This window comes from Euleptes europaea, chromosome 6 (assembly GCF_029931775.1).
Source record: "Euleptes europaea isolate rEulEur1 chromosome 6, rEulEur1.hap1, whole genome shotgun sequence".
NCBI lineage: Eukaryota > Metazoa > Chordata > Lepidosauria > Squamata > Sphaerodactylidae > Euleptes > Euleptes europaea.
In genome coordinates, this window is record NC_079317.1 from 55,914,901 (window position 1) to 55,938,014 (window position 23,114).

The following is a 23,114-nucleotide window of genomic DNA, read 5'->3' on the forward strand; positions in this document are numbered from 1 at the left end:
AAATCATTGCATTTCTGAATTATAGTGTCCTCTGTGCCACACAATCTAAACAACCATAGAAGTCCTAAGACGGGACAAAGCAGTCACACTCAGGTCAGCACAAGGCCTCTGTACAATTTACTTAAATTTATATACAGTATATTAAACATCTCTTTCTTTGAGTCCGAGCAATCCCAAACATTTTAATGATCAGTAGCTGTTCAGTTTACTTCCCAAGATGTAACGTTGGCCTTCTCCAATAAATTTCTTCTCCAAGGTAGTAGAAAATGGCATTAAAAGAGACCAACCTCCACCCCGCTTCAATTATTATGAAAAAAGTGCAAATGTTGTTGAGGCCACTCCTGCTACATTGGATGTTACCAGTCCCACGAGTCTTCTCAGGTGTCAGCATGTCCTGTCCTTCTACTGGTGCATCCATTTGTTTGTGTCATGCTTTCCCATCAGCTCTTAGACAAGGCGTCCTACTGCAGTTGTGGAAAGGTAGGAAGCATCAACAGCATCAACAGTTGCAGAGAGGGGAAAAAGAAGAGGTGGAAGCCCCAATGAAAACCATATTCAATTTAATTGACAGAGTACAAGTGAGGTCCCTCATTAAAATAATTAGTTATTCCTGTTCCTAATCTTCTCATAGTAAGAAGTTAGCCTGACAAAAACTATAGCTGGTGAGCATAGAGGCACCTGGTTAGAGCCTAGAGGCACCTGGTTGACCAGTGTGTGAACAGACTGCTGGACTTGATGGACCTTGGTCTGATCCAGCATGGCCTTTCTTATGTCCTTATGTTCTAATCTTGATTATGAACTATTGGATACAAATATGTACCCTGAAATGTGGGTTGGTCTCAATAAAAGGTATTACATGATTTTGTTTGTTTTTCTGGATTTTCCATGACCAAGTACAAATGTTAACAACTTTTTTCTACTTTATGGATATCTACTTTCAGTCAAGAAAGGGAGGGATTGTCATCAGGAAGGGAATGACCGGAGAAAGAATGCTTACACAAGGTAATAATGACCCAATTTAACTTCAGTTGAATATACTTTGTGAACCGTCATAAATTTAGCTCAACCAGTGTTAAAATAAAGAATACCAAGTGATTCCATCTGTTCTTGGCTTGCAAAGGGAGCCATTATTCTCCCATGGGTTTGGGGTAACATTTGGGCCTTGTTGGACTCTGTTTTTATCAAATGAGGTGACCTTCCGCTATTTGTTTCTTCTTCCCAGAATGCAAATGCCCTAATCTAACACAGCAATCAAACTGGAATCTGCCAGCATCCACTATCCAAGGCTGGTATGACAGAGTCTTAAGATCTGGACCTGGAAAATTTGCTTTTTTCATCCTTCATTTCTAAAATTGGTACAACATGTATCTCATGAAGGGTTCTATAGAACTCAAAAGCTTGCACAATGTTCCATGTCATTTGAGTCAACCTCAATAAAGCCCTTCGCATCATGGAACCAGTCTATCTTGACTGCTTCTTACTACATGAACCTCCTCTGCAGTTGTGATCAATGAATGAGGCTCAGCAAGACAGCACAACGTGCATCATTGAACAAACTCCAGGATAGCCAATCTCATCAGCTGTGATTTTAGGGTAGCTACTTGGACAGCTGTAAAGTGCAGTTGCCTCATGATATAATTGTCAGGAAAAATGGTGGGGGGGAGAGGAGAGATGGGTTCCAGAAGCTACTTACTGAAAGGATTAACACCTTGTCTTTTTCCATGGGGGAAAGTTCCAATGCTGCCTGTAAGAAATAAGGAGTATTCTTATATTCACTTAATTCCAAGTATGATGAAAGCTGCAGATTAAAGAAAAGAGTGAGATGAGTCTGACAATTATGACAATAGAACTGCTTACTCCTGCTTATTCCTAAACAGGAGCTCTGAGTTTATATTCCCTTGAACGAAGGTATTTTGTTTGAGCCACATTAGGCTGCCTCTGTGTTTTTAACAAGTATTCTATCTGCTAAGGGGAGATTTAAAAAAAATTACAAATAAGAATAACTCAATTGATTAATTACTCAAAGGCTTCCAGAATGCCACTGGTGATTTTTCAGAAATCATATTTAATCTGCTTGCTGAAAGTTCAAGTGCATCTTTATGGTGCTGTGGTTACTTTGCCAAAGCCAAAGCCCCTTTCAGGTGCTAGCATTTTGGCAATCTGGTCTCTTAACACATGCAGTCACCATTTTACCCTGTTCATACAAAATGACAACTACTCATATCAAGAAAGATCTTGCCTTGTGTGTGGTTGTGTTGGCAAAATTGTCATGTCTGAAAAGGGCTTTGGCTGAAAAACAACTGTCTTCATTTTGCAGTCTGACATCTCAAAGTGCCCACCAGATGGTGCTAAACCTTCCAAAACAACAAATATATCCTTAAGGTCTTCTGGGCTCTCAAATAATCAATCTTTCCCAAAACGTGTAGAATGTAGAGTGCCAATTTGTAAGGCAGTGGTTTGCCTACAACAACTGGTGGGTCTGTACCTAAAACTTCCATATAATGCAACACCAGCTACACCCCAGCCCTTTGCATGTTTACCCAGAAGTAAGCCCCACCAAGTTCACATTCCCAAGGAAGTCTGCATAAGACTGAAGCCTACGTTTTTTTAAGGAAACTTGAATACAATGAACCCATTACATGACACCTTTTTTTTGCAAAATATTCTAAAAGACATAACTAATCTACCTCAAAGTCCTAGAACCTATGAAAGAGTTAGGAATCTCTAAAAGGAAACTCTCAGTTCTGATCAAACTACAATCCCTAAGATTTAACGGGGTGAAGCTGTGGCAGTTACATTTATATAATACTAATATTAAAATTGTAGTAGAAATCCAAATCCAAATGGGGCAAAATAAAAAGCTACATCATGCCCATTTGTGATTTATCAAAACCAGGAGGATTTATTTATATTTACACCTAAAATTATTTATAATCATTTTTATTTGACAGACCTCATTTTTCCTCCCTCTTTTTTTCTGAATGAGTTGGCTTTCACATGGGGAGAAGGTTTTTGGGGCAGAGCCTGAGGAGGGCGGGGTTTGGGGAGGGGAGGGACTTCAATGCCAAAGAGTCCAATTGCCAAAGCGGCCATTTTCTCCAGGTGAACTGATCTCTATCAGCTGGAGATCAGTTATAATAGCAGAAGATCTCCAGTAGCACCTAGAGGTTGGCAACCCTAGGTGCAGATAAAGCGCAACAGCAACAGGGCTTCCACATGGCAGGTTTCCTGCAGTTTTCCTGTGCCAACCCCCTAAAAGTGGCCACCACCCTGCCCTGGGCCACAAGGGCTTTTTGCAATTTTCTTTTAAATAATCAGCGCTAGTATATCATCATTTGTTTTATTTATTTATTTATTTAAAACATTTATTGGCCACCTAGCTACCTTCGGAAACTCAAGGCGGTCTACAATGGAAATAAAACAATGATTATTTAAAAAAACACCTAAAAGACCACAATTTACAATCTCAATTAAGACTGCCAATAAATAAAAACTAAATTAGTAAAATGCAGTCCAAAATAAAACTGTCTTCAACTGTCCCCTGAAGACTGAGGGGTCAAGTGCACCTCACATGATTGTGGGGCTGCCATCGAAAAGGCCCTCTCTTGTGTGCCCACCAGACAACCTTCTTTGATTGGTGGGACAGTCAGGAGGGCCTTTCACTGTGGTCTTAATTCCCAAGCAGGAATGTATGGAAGAAGACAGTTATATCAGTATACCATTGTTAACTATATATGTAACAGGTTCTCTGAATTCACACAGCTTTCATTTCCATTGCAAAGATATGCACTTTCCCTTATATCTCTCCAAGAAAAAGGGACAGAGACTTACAATTCTTTTAAATGAAAACTGATAATTCAGAGAACCTGCTACAACTATTGTTACAACAGTATACTGATGTAACAATATTCCGGTGCTGTTTTTTTTTTTTTAAATAAAAAATAAAAGCCCCCCCCCCCGTGGTGAGGGAGGAAATGGCTACTGTGGGGACAAGGTCAGGGAAAATGCCTGCCATGTGGGCCAGAAAAGCTGCATTTTCTCACCCACACAGTAGTGATCCAGGTTTTACTGAGATCTTTCTCAAAACTTTGAAGCAAAGCAGGTTTGAGGAAGATTGGATAAAAGACTGGAAAACCCCCAGAGATGCACAAATGCATCGTGAAGCTGTTGGGAAACAGGAAAAAATCCTGCTTCCTAAAAGCACTGAACGCAGGGCAGATAACCCATGTGGAAATGGCCTTAATGTTTTCCACATGGGGAAAGGCTTGTGTGGTTTTCCTCATTGATGTTGCAGCTGCTGATACAGCAGAGTGGCAACAGAGTTCCCTGAGGTTCCTTGGTTCAGTTCTCCAGCAGCCCTCACCACCACACCAGCAGAGCTTTTTTTGTATTTATTTTACATTTGACAATGGAATATTGTTATATTGTTATTCCAAATTGTTTATCAGGTCCACTGAATTCCCAGCTTTCATTTTTTTACGAAGAAAGTCTCTAGTCCCTTTTGTTGTGGAGATATAAGAAGAAAGGCATCTCTCTGCAAGGAAAGGAACTAGACATTTACTTTTAAAAAATAAAAGCTGGGAATTCAGAAAACCTGACAGACACATTGTTATAACTGTATAGTAATATAATGATATTCAATTGCTGGTAGAAAAAACAAGCAAGCACCTCCAGGGACAGGGAGGAAATGGACACTGTGGGGGAAAGAGATAGGGATAATGGCTGCTGTGTGCATGAAACCAGGGAAATCCAAATTCTGGTACCCACAGAGCAGCCAATCCAAGCTTTACTGTTATTTCCCCCAAAACTTCACAGCAAAGCAAGTTTGGGGAACAAATCAAGGAAAACCCAGGATGCTGTGAAGAAGTGGAGGGAAACTCCACTTCCCAACAGCATCAAAACCTGGGCAAATAACCCATGCAGAAAAGATCTTACTCTGTGATCTCTGAGGGCCAGACTAGCCTCTGTTTAGATAATGCTGCTATTTTGCCATGTAGCATCAATGTTTCCCTTATAACTGCAATAAAAAAAAACTTGTAGAAAGGTGAAGTTTAGCACCAATTCTTTGGCAATTCTGTATTTACAGCCAAACACACCAGGAATGTCTGGCTGTGTTTGCCTTATTTCTTCTTCCCTCTTAAAGGACTCTCAGATTTTTCTCCCTCATAAACTAAACTTATTGAGGGCCAACTGACCAGATTGTTAAAACCCATTTTGTACATTCATCTCAGCAGGAAGGTTAAAAGGTTCAGGGAGACTGTTACTGACTGTATATTATTCTGGGCATGTCTTTGGCAAACTAGAAACTTAGCTAAACAATGAAAACTGGTTGCTAACTATCAGTGACCCTCATTGGCTCAAAGTAACTTGGTTAACATTTTAATAGCCCAATAATATGCAGAGCGAGGCACACTTAGGCACACCTAAGCCCCTTGATTTCAGTGGGCTTAACTGTCTAGGATCACAATCTGCAGTTTGTAAACCCACCTCTTACCTCTTTCTACCAAGCAGTAAATCTACTCTAGCTAAAACAACCAAGAGAATCCCATAGCTGGAGAAAGATCTCCAGTATGATGGCTGTCACATGGTTAGAGGTCAATGTTTGAATTAGGGTGTTACTGATTGCAGCATAGTCTGCCTAGGACCCAATCCAGAGCATGCTAAAAAAATTATCCTCGGTTTGCTGTCTTCCTTACCTCTCTGAATATTATTCTGGTTTTGAAAAGAAAAGTTTGCTCAAAGAAATCCTCCCAACTAGTTTGGCTGATACGGATTTTCAATATCAGAAAAGAAATACATTTCAAGGGCAGAAGAACAAGAAAAGCCACTCCCGTCTAAGCCCATTCATTTCAATTGGCTTAGACTGGAGTAACTCTGCATAGGATTGTGCTGACAGTTTCCTCCTACTAAAACAGCTGGACGTATCTATCTCCTAGTTCAGTAATCCTGTTACTGGCCTTGTAGGTATGAATGTTGCTTCTGAGACCTGATGTGCTTCCAGTTCAAAGTTATTTCTAGCTCTTGAAGTTCTTTACATAATTAGAGACCTATTCTATCTTGGTGTTAGGGTTGCCAACCTCCTGGTGGGGCCTGGACATCTCCTGGAATTACAACTGAACTCAGGCATTATACCCTGCTGAGGTCCCATCTCCTCCCCAAACCCCACCCTCCCCAGGTTCCACCCTAAGTTCTTCAGAAATTTTCCAGTCTGGAGTTGGTAAGCCTACTTGGTGTTCTCTCTGTATGTTTATTTATTTAATACCACACTCTTAATGAAGCAACTCAAAATAATTTTAAAAATAAGTATGCAATTTAAAAGATATAAAAACTAATGGCTTAAAATTAATATAGTGATTAACAGCCCAACAGCAAACAACCCAGTTAAAAATATTAGCCTATGACTTCTGTATGTATGTCTCTCTCTCTCTCACTCACACACACACACAAAACAAAAACATCACCTTCGATTAAAAACCTAGGTGAGAAGGTACACTTTAGCTAGGGTTCCAGGTCCCTCTTCACCACTGGCGGGAGGTTCTTGGGGTGGAACCTGAGGAGGGTGTGGTTTGGGGAGGGGAGGGACTTGAATGCCATAGAGTCCAATTGCCAAAGCGGCCATTTTCTCCAGGTGAACTAATCTATATCAGCTGGAGAACACTTGTAATAGCAAGAGATCTCCAGATAGTACCTGGAGGTTGGCAACCCTAACTTTAGCCTGGCACCTAAAACCAGCAAGGCTACATCTTTAGTGAACCTCCACTGGGAGGAAGTTCCATAGAAGAGGCACCAGGATGATAAAGGCTCTCTCCCTCATGGTCAGCCACATTGCTTCTGAAGGTAGGGCTGTCTGGAGAAGGGCCTGTTCAGAAGACATGGACTATATAACAGGAACATATAGGAAGAGTCAGTCCTTTCATAAAACATTTTGAGTGCATGTTTGCAACCAGAGATCAATGGCAAAGCACATGCTTTGCGCACAGACAATTTCTGATTTGTAAAGATTCTGTACAGGTACTGGGAAGACCTGATGCTCATTCTCATAGCGGTGCATCACTACAAGAGAAAATAGGCTGAAAGGGGCTCTGAGTGTGAATATGGCCCAAGTCTGCCTTGTATCCACTGTGAATGGACACAAGCCCTAAAAGGAAAGACCGAGGGAGTTGGGAATGTTCATTCTGGAGAAGAGGAGATTGAGGGGGGACACGTCTGCTCTCTTTAAGTATTTGAAGAGCTGTCACTTAGAGGAGGGCAGGGAGCTGTTCCTGTTGGCAGCAAAGGATAGGACTCACAATAATGGGTTTAAATTACAGGCAGAAAGGTATCGGCTGAATGTTGGGGGGGGATTTACAGTAAGAGTAGTTCAGCAATGGAATTGGCTGCCTAGGAAGGTGGTGAACACCTCACTGGTAGTTGTCAAGCAGCGGCTGGACAAACACTTGTCAGGGATGCTTTAAATTGGTTTTGGTCTACTGACTGCAATAAATGAATGATGATGATGATGACGATGAATTATGATGATGCTCTAGGCTGATCCTGCTTTGACCAGGGGGTTGGGCTACATGGCCTGTATGGCCCCTTCCATCTCTATGATTGTCTGAATGTTCTTAATTCAGGACAGGAAATGGAACATCCATCTTTCTACTGAATAGGCATTTTTATTACTGTTGGAGGCAGACAAGATCTTTTGAAGGTAATTTGAATAGTTTCACATTCCATGGTGTGGATATTCATTCTACTCTTGCTTTCCGTAAAAAGATTTTGAAGGTTTTTGAATTTTTTTATCTGAAACAGTGCGACAAAAGCAATGTGTGAGTGCACAATGTGCAGCAATGCTTCCCTCAGGCCACTTCCAGCTCAATGAAAATAGTGTTTTCTGTCTCTAGTCTAACATATATTTTTCATGCAGAAACAGTAAGTGCAAGACTTGATTTAAGGATCACTTGGGAAAGTGCAATACAGTCAGAAGAGATCAAAAAAGCCATCTAGGCCCAACCACAGTGTGCCATAATTACTCAGGGAACAGAAGACTCACAGGAAAAGCACAGCAAATAGCTTCCAAAGTGGGTCATTTAAGCTGTTGCTTAAACCAGAAGGGCTCAGTAGCAGAGCACCCGCCTTGCATGCAGAAGGTCCCAGGTTCTATTCCCTGGCAAATTCAGTCTCAAGTAGGAGCTGTCAGGAAAGGCGTTTCTTGGCTGAAACCTTACAGAGACAGAGCAAGCAGTGCGCTAGATGGGTCAATGGTCTAACTCGGAACAAGGCAATGTCAACTTCATGTGTTCATACATATGTTTATATATTAATAGTTTTCCATACCAGCGTAAGAGTAAGTTTCATTTTGGCAACAATAATGTGACCCACCTCCTTCTTTGCCAACACCCAAGCAACCCTTCAGTTCTTGTAGTGAAATAGACTTGTCTTTGTTGAGGTCGCAATAGTCTGTGAAGCGTCGTGCACATTTCTTAGGTTTGGCTTTCTTCTTTACATAGCGCTTAAACGGCTTCATCTCCCTCTTGCTGATGTCGCTGCTGCTGTTGTTGTCCAGCTGACTGAAGTACCAATGCACCACCCGCTCCTCCAACGTGTGGCTAGGATCAGGCTCTGAAAACCTTGAAACACAACACAAAGACCCTCAGGGGACTCCAGAACACTGCTGAGCAGACCAAACGCTTGACACATCTTTGAAGGCTTCTTTAAACCAGCAACACCAGATGCCTGCTTGGAGGCAGAATAATTCTTTTGGAATAACTTGGAGCAGTTTCAGACAGTCTCTTCCACAGTCAGCTGGAAGCACTTGTTTATAATATGCAAGTCTGCCCTTAAAGACCACCAGATGCACACCTAAGCAGATGGGTGAGCCTACACTCGGTGATACCAGTAAACATGATGGGGTGGTTGAAAGGTTTGTTACGGGGGAGGAGGAGAACTTGAGCCCTGCAGGACCGTGAAGTGCAGAGAAAGGTGGAAGAAATGGTGTCTCGAATGAATACTATCAAATAGGCAAAAACGTGTGCCATCTTATAACATTTTATTTTTAAATGTTTCCAAGCAAAGTGTAGCTGGAGTAGAATAATGACCAGATAAATGCCTTTACACTCCATCAACCAGTTCCTCACAAGATACTACTCGCTCATTTACAAACCTGTAAGGGTTGACTCACAGAGATAGGACCTCAGGTTAGGTATGGACTAAAAAAAACCCTTGGTCATGCTTGCTAATGCAAACACCCCTAAAAATAGAATGGGATAAACAAACTCATTCATGCAAAGCATGAATCATGGGTGATTATGAAATGCACCAAGTGCAAAGTAACTGCAACTTCTTAACTGGAATACTACCTTGAATACTTCTTAAGAAGGTCAACAACAATTTTTTATAAATAATAAACTAACGAAAACATATTAAGAGAACCCAAATGTCTCAGTTATGCCACTATAGATCCATGGAACGCTTGAGCATTTCTAAAGCCTTTTTGCAGGTGCTGTGTTGGCACTCCTATCCATGTATCAAAACGTGCAATGCATGATCATCTTAGTACATGTGATCGCTATTTTGTCTGAAATGGGTATTGTATATATTTGCAAATGCAGTTTGTATTATCTGAAAGCTGGATTCACACATGCTGAAGCTGCAAAAGTGCATGTGTTGCCTTTGAAGACAAAATGGGGACTGTATGTACCAAAATGATTGCATGTAATGTGCTCTCCTGGTACATGAGATAGAAGTGCCAGAAGAGAAACACCTGAAAAAGGGTTAAGTCCTACTGAAAATATAACTGTGTAATAACATCCACTGAATAGCTAGGTAACTCTGAATTTTTTAGGGTTGGGAATACCTATTGTTCCAAAGAGTAGATAGAAAAAACACAAGGTTCAACTATACAACATACTAATAATGGCAGTTCTACTTAGTAAAACATTACAGAATTCATACTAATACACAATATGAAATTAACTGGAAATATAGTTATTGTTTAATTTATTTTCATAACCCAGTTTTAGGTACAGCTGATTTAGGAAGAGTTTGTTTTAGCAACTTTTTGTCCCAGCATTGATATAAGTCAGCATTTTACAAGGGAAAAAAACTTTCATACTGTTGCCTCACTCTTAGCCAAATCCATCAGGAAAAGTGAGAGAGAAAAAGAGAACACCGAGTCAGCCACTTTCTAGGTTACTATTTGCCTACATGACACCAGCTCTCAGTAACACCAGCCACATGAAAGGCCCTCAAGACTGCAACTCTTGCAGAAAAAGTGTAGTCAATTTGTTCTGAGGGAGAAAGAGCAGAAGGAAAACCACCACACACTAAAAAAGCACACAATACGTTTAAAAAAATAACATCATTGGAAGTCTCTGGAGCCTACTTCTCTTGACCACATCAGAACTGAGAAATAATTCACAGGAAGGAGGACAATCAGCAATTTATACCCACTAGGGACTGCATCATCCCTCTCCTGCTCTCCCTTCCTCAGGTCAATGTTTACCTTAAGTCATCATTTCAGGAAGAACTTGGCAGAAGCCCAGCTGTTATCTCCCTTTTGCTGTGATAGCATAATAATGAGCACAGGCCACAGGGGGATCTGGGGCTCGGGCTATTAAAAGTGCTGACCTGGGAGCTATGGATTCTGGGTTCCATCTGCTACACAATGTGAAGGCCTTGGATAAATCCTGGTCTAATTTTGGAGTAACTTAGAAGATGCTCTAAAGGACATCCTCACTCTGCCATGGAAGCTCACTGGGTGACCTTGGGCCAGCCGCTCCCTCTTTGGGCCTTTCCCACCTCACAGAACTGTGCATAAAAAAGAGGAGAAATGTCTGTGCTGCCCTGAGCTCCTTGAAGGAAGGGTATGATAAAAATGTAACAGATAAATAGGGCAGAACTGATAGATCGCCCAAAGGACCAGACTGATCATTAGGCTAAAAGGCCAAACGAGCCTCACAGAGGCAGCCCTAGCTCTTTAAATGCAAGTCTGCCTTAATTGAGTATAAAGCAGGGGTGGGGTGTCCATTTTTAAAGGGAGGGAAGGGGTACAGGGGCAAGAAATGTTTACACCTATGGTACTGAGGGGAGGGGTACCTTTGACAGCTCCCTGCAGCAAGCGGTGGACTCAACGGGGAAAAAACAGCCCAGAAAAAGAGCCACACCCTAATCTAACTCTCCCAACGAGGGAGGGAAAGGCAGTTTGCCTGCACTAAACCCCCAACAAAAAAAAAGCAGAGGAAAGAAAGGAGGAAGGAGGAAAAAGAAGAAGAGTTGGTTTTTATATGCTGACTTTCTCTACCACTTAAGGAAGAATCAAACCAGCTTACAATCACCTTTCCTTCCCCTCCCCACAGCAGACACCCTATTAGGTAGGTGGGGATGAGAGAGCTCTAAGAACTGTGACTAGCCCAAGGTCACCCAACAGGCTGGGTGATGTAATTTTATAAGTAATGCATGTATAGTTGATAGAGCTGCAAAAACATCTTGTTAAGACTGTAAAACAAAATATATAATGATAATAGTATACATTTGTTTTGTATTTCCCTTTTTGCTTTATTTATGTTTTTTATCTTTTGTTAATATATGGTTCTGTGTATTTGTTGTGTAATTGCATAATACGTTTTTAAGTCCAGAAAAATAAAACAGTAACGCAACTTCCCTGCTTCCCACTTCAGCCTGAAATGCTGCTTCTGGGGGATGGAGGACCCCCAGAAGCAGCACAAGGGGGGAGTCAGAGGATAGTTGGAGGAAGGGACCTTAATTATGTGGCCCTTTTAGATAGGATCTAATCTATGGTCCCCACAGAGGCAGCCAATTTTACACAGCACCCAAGGAATGTCATTACACATTCCCCAAAGGTTTTTGCACAAGCATTTGTGCCAAGGAAACTGTCAAAGCTCACATGGTGTAGTGGTTAAGAGCAGTGGTTTGGAGTGGTGGACTCTGATCTGGAGAACCGGATTTGATTCCCCTCTCCTCCACATGAGCAGTGGATGCTAATCTGATGATCTGGATTTGTTTCCCCACTCCTACACGTGAAGCCAGCTGGGTGACCTTGGGCTAGTCACAGTTCTCTTAGAGCTCTCTCAGCCCCACCTACCTCACAGGGTGTCTGTTGTGGGGTGGGGTGGGGAGGGGAGGGGAGGGGAAGGGAAAGTGATTGTAAGCCTGTTTGATTCTGCCTTAAGTGGTAGAGAAAGTCGGCATATAAAAAACTAACTCTTATTTTTCTTCTTCTTTATTAAAGAGGAGGAAATCAGATATGAAGTAATTCATAAATTCTCACATCTGAATAAAGGTACTTATAATCCCTTGTTGATATTGTAGCTCACCTGATCCTAAGCACATTATTTGCAAGTAGCTCCTGTTGTATTCAATGGAATTGATTTCTGGGCACTGTGTTTACAACTGGGGCATTTGGGAATTAACCCAGAAATGAATTACTTTGTTTCATATGGAAGTACTTTCAAACCACTAATTGCAAATCTTATTGCATGCAAAGGGGCACTCTGAAACCTGAACTCTTTACAGGAATGGCCTGGACATGTAGTCAAGCAGGAAGATAGTAGATCATCCAGAAAATGTAAGCTTTATTTCAACTCCTTGGGGGGTTTTTTGTTTCCTTTTTAACGCCCCTCTCCCACTATATGCAGTTGTCTTTTGATTCCAAGGCTAATCACTGCTTTTGGAACAAATGTTAAAGAAACTGCAAGAAGACCACATATTTATTTTCTCAGTTTGCCTTCCACCTAGCAAAAGATCCAGAAGTTTAACCTCAGAATAGGATGTGTCCAGACAAAACAAAAATTTATGACTCTTACTCTAGCCATGGCTTATGATCAAATATTTTCCTATTAAAGTTTGTATATTTAAACTCTGTCATTGAATGAAACACAGCCACAGACCAACACAACTAACATTCCGCATGCCCCATACTCTCGAAAACGCATGGTCACTTTATCCTCCTTTAATCCCTGTTTCAGCCAGGACCGAACGCACGTGTTTCACCTAATGTGCATTCGATCCTGGCTAAAACAGGGATTAAAGGAGGATAAAGCAACCATGCGTTTTCGCCCTATACCTCATACATACACAGTGAAATAGATGTATACACAATGGGATAGGGTTGCCAGTTCCCTCTTTGCCACCAGCAGAAGATTTTTTGGGTGGAGCTTAAGGAGGGTGAGGTTTGGGGGCAGGGAGGGACTTCAATGCCATAGATATATGTACACCACAGAGACTCTTTACCACTTGTTAGTGGAACATTTTTTTCATTTGAGGGCAATTCGCCCGTGTACAAGTATTTTGCTTTGGGTGTACTTACTTTGTGTTGAATTGATTATATGCATGAAGCAATGCTTTTTCTTTTTTGTTCCTAATTATATTGTCAGAAATTATATTGCCAAGCTCTTCAACAATTATTTTCATTAGTAATTAATACAATATTTACATTATTGTGAGCCTTCGTGCTGCTGTTTTCACAACCTCATTATTTTCAGCATAGGTACTGTGTTTGTTGAGAACACCTGGCAGTTGGCAACCCTACAATGGGTGCATGCAACAAACTACATGTGGATTTTATTTCCTGATACACAGAAGAGGTAATGTGTCTGAGCTAGGGTTGCCAGGTCCCTCTTCGCAACCGGCGGGAGATTTTGGGGGTGGAGCCTGAAGCAGGGGGGGTTTGGGGAGGGGAGGGACTTCAATGCCATAGAGTTCAATTGCCAAAGTGGCCATTTTTCTCCAGATGATCTGATCTCTATCGGCTGGAGATCTGTTGAATTAGCAGGAGATCTCCTGCTACTACCTGGCAGTTGGCAAACCTAGTCTGAGCAGACTCCCACAGGTCTGTCTGTAAATTTGCAGATGGGGGGGGGGGTGTCAAAAGCTGCTTCATGTTAATAATAGAAGGCAAGACCCATTGTAAGTCAATATAAGAGCATTCATACCTTTAAATGTGGAAATCCCAGGATTTGCAACTGTCCAGGGCTCCTAGGGACGTATTTACCACATGCTTTAAGGCATGTGAGTGCCTTCCACAAAACATAGCACAAAACAGAAGATGATGACCCATCTTTAATACAACATGCAAAGTGGCCAGCACTAAATGACACCAATCTTTTAGAAAATGCAAATTGTTTCCTTACATTCCTTTTTCTTTTTTAGCAAGAAAATAAGGCATAAGGCAAAATTTGGGGTATGGCCAAGCTAAAGTGAAGCAGAGAGAATTTTACATCAGAATCGTTCTATATCATGAGAGGGCAAACAGATGACTGAGAACTTTTCAGCTAATGCTGCTGTTCGCCTCACATGAGAGCTATGTAAAAAGCTTCTTTTCCCCTCCCATTTTCACTATCTGCTGACAAAGTAAACTCACAAGAAAGGTCCTTTTTGACATCAAGTTGTAGAAACCAGGGCCTTCATAAAAGTAAGATATCAGCAAGATGAGGGTTTATTTTAACACATGGATTTTCTCTTTACTTTTAGCCTCCCTAGAAATTTCTAAATCCTTCTAGCTTATTTTTAAGAGTGCTGTTTACAATGGCACAGAGACGGAAATTCAAAGACAGGATATTCTCTAGAGCTTTTCTTCACCTCTGGCATGCTATATTTGATAAAATAGTTATAAAAACTGAATTCAAGCCACTTCTAGCTTGGTAGGGAAAAATACATTTCCCAGTACAGAAGTGCTTGTTGGGGAGGGGGGAGTTGGCCTGGAACTTATGCACAAGAGGGGAGGGGTTATCAACAGGACAGAAATGCAACACTTTAGTGTTGCATGTAGGACATTCTGAAATATCAGCACACTGCTGGACTTCAGTTCACATACATTTGGCCATCAATGTGATTAACAAGTTATAAATATCAAATTAAAATATCTTGCAAAGTGTCCCCCAAAAGCCCCAACACTAAATATAATTGAGTGTGAAATACCATCCTCAGAAATATCTGTCTTGGGAAACTGATGGCTGCGTTACCCGTTCCCACCCAACATCTACTCATTCCCCATGCAAGGTCTACTCAGAATCCTAATCAGATCTATTCAATGGCACTTACTGCCAGCAGAGTGTTTGTAGAATTTCGCTGTCACAGTACAATCCTAAACAAAGTTACACCAGTCTAAATCCACTGAAGTCAATGGGCTTAGAATGGTGTAACTCTACTTAGGTTTGCATTGTTACAGATCATTCATACAGACACAGGCAATCCTCAACAATAACAGCATCCAGCATGCCTTGCCTGTGTGAATAAATCTATCACAGATCAAAACAGCACAGATGTAGCTTTCACATCTTAGTGGAGCCAGTTCAGACATTCAGCTATGAGACATCTTCAAGCTCTCAGAATCACTTCATTGGTAAATAGACTGCAGCACCACTTTCCCAACTGATGCCTCCTTTCTTGCACTCAAGTCTAAGGCATAGTGCTTCACAAATGTATCAGAAGATGGCCACATCACGGCTCTGCAGATCTCCTGGATCAGAATACATCTTGGCAAGGCTGCAGATGATACCTGTGCTCTAGTAGATTGTGCATGGACCACTAATGGACAGGGGCACTCCTGTTTCAGTGTAACAAATCTTTATCATGGACACAATCCAACGTGACAGTGTCTGAGTGTCTGAGATGAGGCTCTCTTCCCTTTGGAAGGGCCCAAGTAACAAATAAATAAGGCATTGTTTCTCCTAAACTCTTATGTTCTGTTCAAGTAAAACAATAATGCTCTTCTTACATTTAGGCTAGGAAGGTTTTATTCAGCATTACAAATGGGGAAGGGAAAGAAAACAGCAAAATGATTTCTTGTGTGAGATCAAAATTTGATACTACTTTAAGGAGAAATTGAAAACTGAATCTAGTTAGTACCATCCTCTCTGCAAAAATCTTGAGGAAGGGAGGGTCTATGTGTAGCACTGCCAATTCACCCAACATGCCTAGCCAAAGTAATTGCTACTAAAAAACAGTTTCATGGACTCAAATGCTCTGGACATCAGATGGGTCAGGACCAGCAAGAGAGACCACTGTGAGAATGCTGTTGCAGTTGTCAGGATAATGCTGCTGCAGTTGTCTTGTTTGGGGGCTTCCTAGAGGCACCTGGTTGGCCACTGTGTGAACAGACTGCTGGACTTGATGGACCTTGGTCTGATCCAGCAGGGCCTTTCTTATGTTCTTATTTGTCTGGCACAGGCTAGAATTTAGCAGGGAAATCAGAACACAGTAATGCCCCTTCCCAATGGGCAGCCTTTAGTTTTGATGCCTTAGGTGTGATCAGGGGCCTTGGGTGTGAACTGTTGGCAAGCTTTACACCTGGCAACATTATGGCCCTTACCCAGACACAGACTACAATTGTCAGTCTGTGTCATTTTTGCGCCACATTGGGCACATTTTTAAAGAGGCTTTTCTGTGCTATTCAGAATTGTAGCAGCCACCTGCCTCTTAGAGGGTGGGGTCGATGGAGAAAACGTCTTTCTCAAAGGAACAGATCGGCAAAAAATCTGTTCAAACACCCCTAAAACTATGACAGTAGCTATCACAGTGTTGACCGAAGGAAACTATCACTGAAAAATCAGAAAACTTTCTGAGGTAAGTAACAATGAAAACTGCAGAAAAGTGACCTACTCTGTTGGTGGCAAAGAAGGGACTGATGGGAAGGGAGTGCCTCGCCGGTGGACCATGTGACCATGTAGGCAAGAAATGATTGCAAAGGCTCCAATGGAGCCTTAGGTGCCCCAGTGGACTTTTAAGCTAGAAGAAGGTTTTTCCATGGCAGGCCTGCTCATGCACAGTCCCAGTGTGGGACTGCACAGAAGACCAAAGATGAATAATAGAAATCAGTAGCCTCTAAATTCTAATAATTACTCCTTAAGTACCAGAAGTATTTTATCAGGCCTTTGAAGGGCAATGATTAAAGTAATAGGTTAATGTCAAGTTTTACGAGTAGAGAGTGATACTTTTCAGGTCTTGGGATTTATTATAGTAGAGTCTGGAGCAGAAATTTCCTTTTTGTATTTCTGTACTGGAACGAGAAAGATCTACAGTTCAGAAAAGAAGATTCAACACACCTACAGATCTTTGTCTCATTTTAGTTTGGCTTGAACATCTTTCAGACTCACCTCCCACCTCCGGCAGGTGCTGCTGAGTTAATGGCCTGTACCATGTCTGTGGTCAGAGCATCCAGTAAACTGGTAATAAATTCTATTTTCTTCCCTTCTGGGCAGCCTGAAAAAGGGAAGAAAAGGTTAGTTTCAAAATATGGCCAAAAATAGACTCCTATCTTCTCCAAGGCCACTTCTACACTATAGTATAAGCTACCTCACTTTGGCTGCCAGTGTTTCCCTGGAGTATCTCCCCGTGCCAGCGTCCTGGGAGGCTTTCCCAGGGCATTCCTGGGGGCAGAGCTGCCTTTAGGCAGCTTCCTAACCCCTTTTGCCCCAGGAACTCCCCCTCATACCGCAGCTTTGTTACGCCAGCTATTTTGCTGGTGTAGCCTCACTAAATACAATGGGGCAATTTTTCCAATTTTTATTTTTAAATGGAATTTATTTACATTTATTCTGGCCAGAAAACCTCATAGGAGCAGCATGGTGGTGCCATCCACTGCTGCCATGTATCCACCCCTCCCCTTAGGAATGGACTGCCCATTACATATTTCGGGGATCCCTAGAGGACTGAAATGTGGGATACTAATTGAAAAATAGAAAATTACCAGATTATTGCTTTTGGCTTTGGAGGAGAAGATGCACTTGGGTTTAAAATTATTTTATTTTAGATATTTATGAGCTGTTTTAAATGTCCCTCGTTTGTTTTCTTCTGTTTTGTTCTTGGTAGTTTACAGCTGACTTGGTTATATGGTATGGTTGTTTGATTTAATTTTAGTAACTGCGTAGTAGGTGTGTTCTTATTTCTCCCCCCTCTCCTCCCTGTCTCATTAACTAGACTAGGGAAAGGTGAAATTCTATTGGAGAAGAGGAGAGGAAATTAGTTTAGATATTCTTTCTGTAGTTAGTCCTTGTGTAAATATGTTAGGTGTCTGAAATTTCTGTGCTGAGTCACACCGTTTTTATGTATACTGTATACAGATTTTAGGTATTTAGAATTTCTAATATAATTTTCTGTTTCAATCATCTTCTAATTCAGTGGGCCAAAAAAGAGCATGCCCTTTAAGGATATATCAAGTTTACATTGTAAGCAAAGTAGGATGGATGTTTTTTTAACTTCTCAGCTGGCAACTGAACACAGGTTTCAATGTTTCAACAATAAGCTTGTTATCTTTGACTGAATCAGTTAAGGAGCCGTCTGTTCCAGTGGGTGGGATGCCAGGTCCAAAATTAAGTAGGCTGGGCTGTGATGGTGGTATTAGTTCTGCTACTTCTATGCTAAAGATACTGCCAGACCAAACTTTTCTTATATCTGATATTTGATAGAATTACCAGTTATTCTCAGTCCACATATTAAATTACCTTCAATTGGTCATAAGTCAATGATAAACTAGTATTAGAAATTAGTAGTCATGCATGCTGGATTGAATATTTGAATAATTCATCAGCCATACTTGTGTCTTCCTCATTTTTCCATAGTACAAGAGTATATACAAGATTTCTTGAGTGAATGGAAGGTATAGTGGAAATGCAGGAGCCAGGTGGCAAGTCAGTCAACAGGAAAACAGTGTTTTCCACAGTGTTTCCCTCATAAATCCTGTATTGATTTTAGACTTAAATTGAGATGGGGAAAGTGATCTCTTCACAGATATTTTCTGGGATTGTTGAAGAATATACTGATAAGAACACAAACACAAGCACAGGTATAAAACCAAGCTACAGCACAAGTCCTGAAATCCACTGGTTAATTGTCCCTAGTGACCTCCCAATCATCATTCCACCCCTATCTTAGCTTTTGATCTTGGGATAAGCAAGACAGATCGCTCCAGTAAGACAAATAGGATTCTTTTCCGTTCTAACCTGGAAGTTCTCTATCCTTGAATGGGTCATCAATTTCTGTGCTCTTTGATCTGGCATCACTTTCACACACAGGGGTCTCATACCTAGAAAGTGAAGAGGTAAGCAATATATTCTTAAAACAGGAACTTCAGGGACCCTCATGGTCCTCCTCTCCTGTTGCAAGCACAACAGGCAGCTGGGATCTATTCTTGCATTAAAAAAGGTAAAGGTCCCCTGTGCAAGCACCGGGTCATTCCTGACCCATGGGGTGACTTCATATCCCAACATTTACTAGACAGACTTTATTTACGGGGTGGTTTGCCAGTGCCTTCCCCAGTCATCTTCCCTTTACCCCCAGCAAGCTGGGTACTCATTTTACCGACCTCGGAAGATGGAAGGCTGAGTCAACCTTGAGCTGGCTACCTGAAACCAACTTCCATCGGGATTGAACTCAGGTCGTGAGCAGAGCTTGGACTGCAGTACCGCAGTTTACCGCTTTGCACCACGGGGCTCTTCAATAATGCAATTCTTGTGTTAGCCGTATAGCATTTATTTACTCTTCTGTCCATTTTTAAGACCACCTGTAGGAAGCTAGAGCAGGCATCACAGAATGGGGCAGAAGAATTGAACACAGGAATGCTAGGATAAGAAAAGCAGAAGAATGAAACCTAGAAATGCTAGAACAAGAGTTTTCTTCAGTCCTGCAGAGCTTACCCACAGCTACACAGCAGCTGCGGGGAATGTCATTTTGGGGACCCAATTTGACTTGGGACCATGGCACAATGGGAAGAAGAGCTCCTGCCTTCCCTCATACTGTTTCTTGATCCAAAATGGCCCCAAGTGGAGTTATTTGCCCATTTTGGAGCAACACATGCATTGAGTATTGTGCATGCAGCTCTAAATTGGAGTAAATATATAATCCTCCACAGGATGCTCAGAAAAGCAGCATGGGAGGGAAGGCAAATTCCTCTCCTCTCCTTGCATTGTGGTCCTGAGCCAAATATACTTTTAAAGTGACGCTCCCTATAGTAGCTGTGTGGCTGCAGGAAAGCGGATCAGGTCTGGGAATCCGCACCTGACTCATTGTTCTCTCAAAAACACAAGTAAATCAGAAATTCTCTCTTCAGCTGTATAGGGCTAAGTTAAGTAATTAATGAAGATAATTTTAAGAGCAGCAATATGGAGAGAAATAGAGTATACATGTAACCCTTTATGTTTTCTCCATTTTGCCATCAAAAATTTGCTTTTCACCAGCAAAACTAAAGCAACATAATTTTTTGCAAAGCAAGGGGAAATGATTGAACACCACTCTACGTTCCTCTCCCCACCTACACCAGCCCCTTTTTAAACTCATAGCCACAGCAGATTGAACAAGATATCCCACCCCAAGTCAAGAGGCAGAAGGAAACTCAGAGATGTGCTGCCAAGCACAATCATTCACTTAAGAACTAAGGGAAGAGATCATATGCATAATTTCTTAAAATGTTTATACTTAAAATTGTCAGATAGCCAGGCTTAAACAATGAGTATTAAACCAATTGTATTAGAGTTTAAATTGGGCAGAGAGTATATCTTGAGTTCTTTAAACTGTGTAACACCATCAGTGTTTGGACACAGGCAAATTTAGAGCATATTACTATTTACATTTAATATAAAATATATACCATAGGTGCTTTTTTTAAGGTGACAATTTCTCCTCTCTGGGAAAAATGACAATATATTGTCTCTGCAATTATGCTTTTCACGAAGAGGAAAAAATACTCTGAAACTAGACTGAGAGTACGGGGCAGGTAGATATAGCAGTCCTGAACTTTAAAAAAAAAACCTTTTCCACTTTATATAGGTGCAAATAAAAGAAAGTTTGTCTTACCGTGTGGATGTGCCAGGTAAAGGACGACCAGTGTCTACCAGAACACACCAGCAATATCCTGTGGACTGATGACATTGCACTGGCTTGTACAACCCTCCAGGAGCACATTCAGGTATGACAATCCCCTCGCGGGGGTTCTGTCTGGCCTCTTCCAGGGCACTTTGCCTCTCCTGGTCACAAGAATTAACTTTCTCTGGAAAAGAAAAGACAGGTAGAACATCAGCCATGGCATACAAAGAGTTTTTTGTCCTACTCATCTTGGCAATTCAGGATACCCAGAAAGAGACGAATGAAGTGAGTCTTACAAACTGAGTCTACAAACATGATCCTCCCCTACTGTGTTTTATGCTCACAACAGTCCTGTGAGATAGGTTAGGTCAAGAAACAGTGACTAGCCCAAGGTTATGCAGTGAGCTACATGGCTGAGGCGGTAATCCTTGCTTGGAAATAAGCCCCATTGAATAATATGGGACTTGCTTCTGAGTGGGCTTGCTTGGGATTGTTGCCTGAGGCCCCCAAATGCTAGTCTGATACTCTGAACACATACACCCCTGGAGTTCCTTTGAAGATCACCAGAGAGTCCTCAGTGAGAAGATCACTAATGGAATACAAGCTTACCTCAGCTTCTCCATCATTATTACTGATTCCCTCCCAACAATGCACAGTCACAGGGGAGTACTGAAGCATGTCCCAGAATGAATTAGCTTGCCTACAGTAACAACAAAATTCAACAGTCTTCACAGGTGCTCTGTGTGAATGGACCCTTGAATAGGACCCAGAATCTTCTTTGACGCACAGGAGTTATGCTGATGCAGAAAAGGAACACTGAATACAAAGAGTCTGAAACAGTGTTCTACACATTTCAGCACTTCTTGGGGCTTAGATTTGCTTAAATTGCAACAGAGGAATCTACACAGGTGATATTTAAAGAAAGAGCTTTGAAAATCATGTGTGCAAACTTGTGTAACTATACAAGAACTTGATCAGGACTGAAGGGAAAGGAGGTAGTAATAAGAATCAGCAGAATCCGGAAAACGGAGGCCTCAGCTGACTTCACTTTCCTGAGAGGTTTCATGTCTTTTTTTTTTTTTTTAATGGTGACTGCTTCTGCACTGAGCCCAGACACAGGAGCCATTCATTAGGAGGCCTATGGGCGTACTCACAAATCAGTTACATCACAAGCTGTCAAATTACTCAAGCACCATGCCTGACAGCTATTTACACCTTTGCTGTCAAGGTGAGGGGAGTAATTCATTTACTCAGATGCAGGGAAAGACAGCCAAATAATCCCTTCTATGCTCTGCTTTTCCATTTGTTAGTCTGATGAAACAAGCAAAATGAGGAAAAAGAAAACTAAAATGCTCCATTGAAAAAAGAAAGGGATTCCAGGCATGTCTATGTCTAACTCTACAAAGCTTCTGCAATGTTGAGATTCGCAGCAAATTTTTCGAACTATGTTTTTGTTCACAGAAACAGCAGGTAGGATAGTAAATCAGTGACTGAAGAGATTGCAGGAGGGATATCTCATGTCTGAATGCTTTGAAACACGGGGTGGGGGATTATTTGACCATAAAATGTTGCCATGTCAGGTTAGGAGGAGGTTAGAATGGAACCCTCCTTCTTCTATGTAAAGGACGTTTTTGTACGAGGCAGCATGCAGTCATGGGATATCCCACCTGTAGTTTGACACAGGTTACTTTGCTGTTTAGGTGAACTACATCTTAGTATTACAAAAACAAGGCTCTATATTATTGTGCACGAAACAGAATGCCAATCCCTTTCTGCAGCTAGGCATCAAGGATCACAGATTGGCTTGAAATTAAAGTGGTTCAAGAGTGTTTTCAACAAGGGAGAAAATAGCATTCTCATATGGGGTGGACCTATGCCATGTTCTCTCCATTCTGGGCAAGAAACTGACTGAGAAAGACTGGAAATACTTGTGGCCGGCTATGAAGGGACTGCATACTGATGAAGCATTGGTGCAGACAGATCTGTGGCTACGGGTTTGTCAGGCTGCACGTCCTCCAGTTTCCCCAAAACATTTTTTATATTTTTGATACTCCAACACCATGGTTTGAGCTCCTTTGAGGTGCAAGTCTTTTAAAATAGGTCTCTTAAAGAGCCCATGGCACAAAGTCCTCATATTTGTTGGTGGATGACACAAAGATTTTCAGTGCATTCCTCAGGAGAGTTACTCCAGTCTAAGCCCATTCATTTCAATGGGCTTAGATTGGAGTAACTCTCCTTAGGAATGCACTGTTTTTATCAGACATTCAACGGCAGTGTTATGCCTCCTAGAGGCCAGTCAGCCCTTTTCTGCTCACAAC

At 41.6% G+C, this 23,114-nt stretch overlaps 1 protein-coding gene across 2 annotated transcripts in view; it reads right to left on the reverse strand.

Annotated features, from left to right (window-relative positions):
• Positions 1 to 366: 366 nt before the first annotated feature.
• SMOC1 (SPARC related modular calcium binding 1) overlaps positions 367 to 23,114 on the reverse strand; it is a 74,800-nt gene continuing 52,052 nt past the window's right edge. For both annotated transcript variants that reach the window (XM_056852108.1, XM_056852107.1), the window contains exons 7-12: positions 20,788 to 20,980; positions 18,939 to 19,021; positions 17,094 to 17,199; positions 8,362 to 8,609; positions 1,694 to 1,744; positions 367 to 464 (exon numbers count right to left, since the gene is read on the reverse strand). In XM_056852108.1, the coding sequence (XP_056708086.1) occupies positions 448 to 464; positions 1,694 to 1,744; positions 8,362 to 8,609; positions 17,094 to 17,199; positions 18,939 to 19,021; positions 20,788 to 20,980 (698 nt within the window). In that variant the 3' untranslated portion in view covers positions 367 to 447. The remainder of the gene's footprint in view (positions 465 to 1,693; positions 1,745 to 8,361; positions 8,610 to 17,093; positions 17,200 to 18,938; positions 19,022 to 20,787; positions 20,981 to 23,114) is intronic.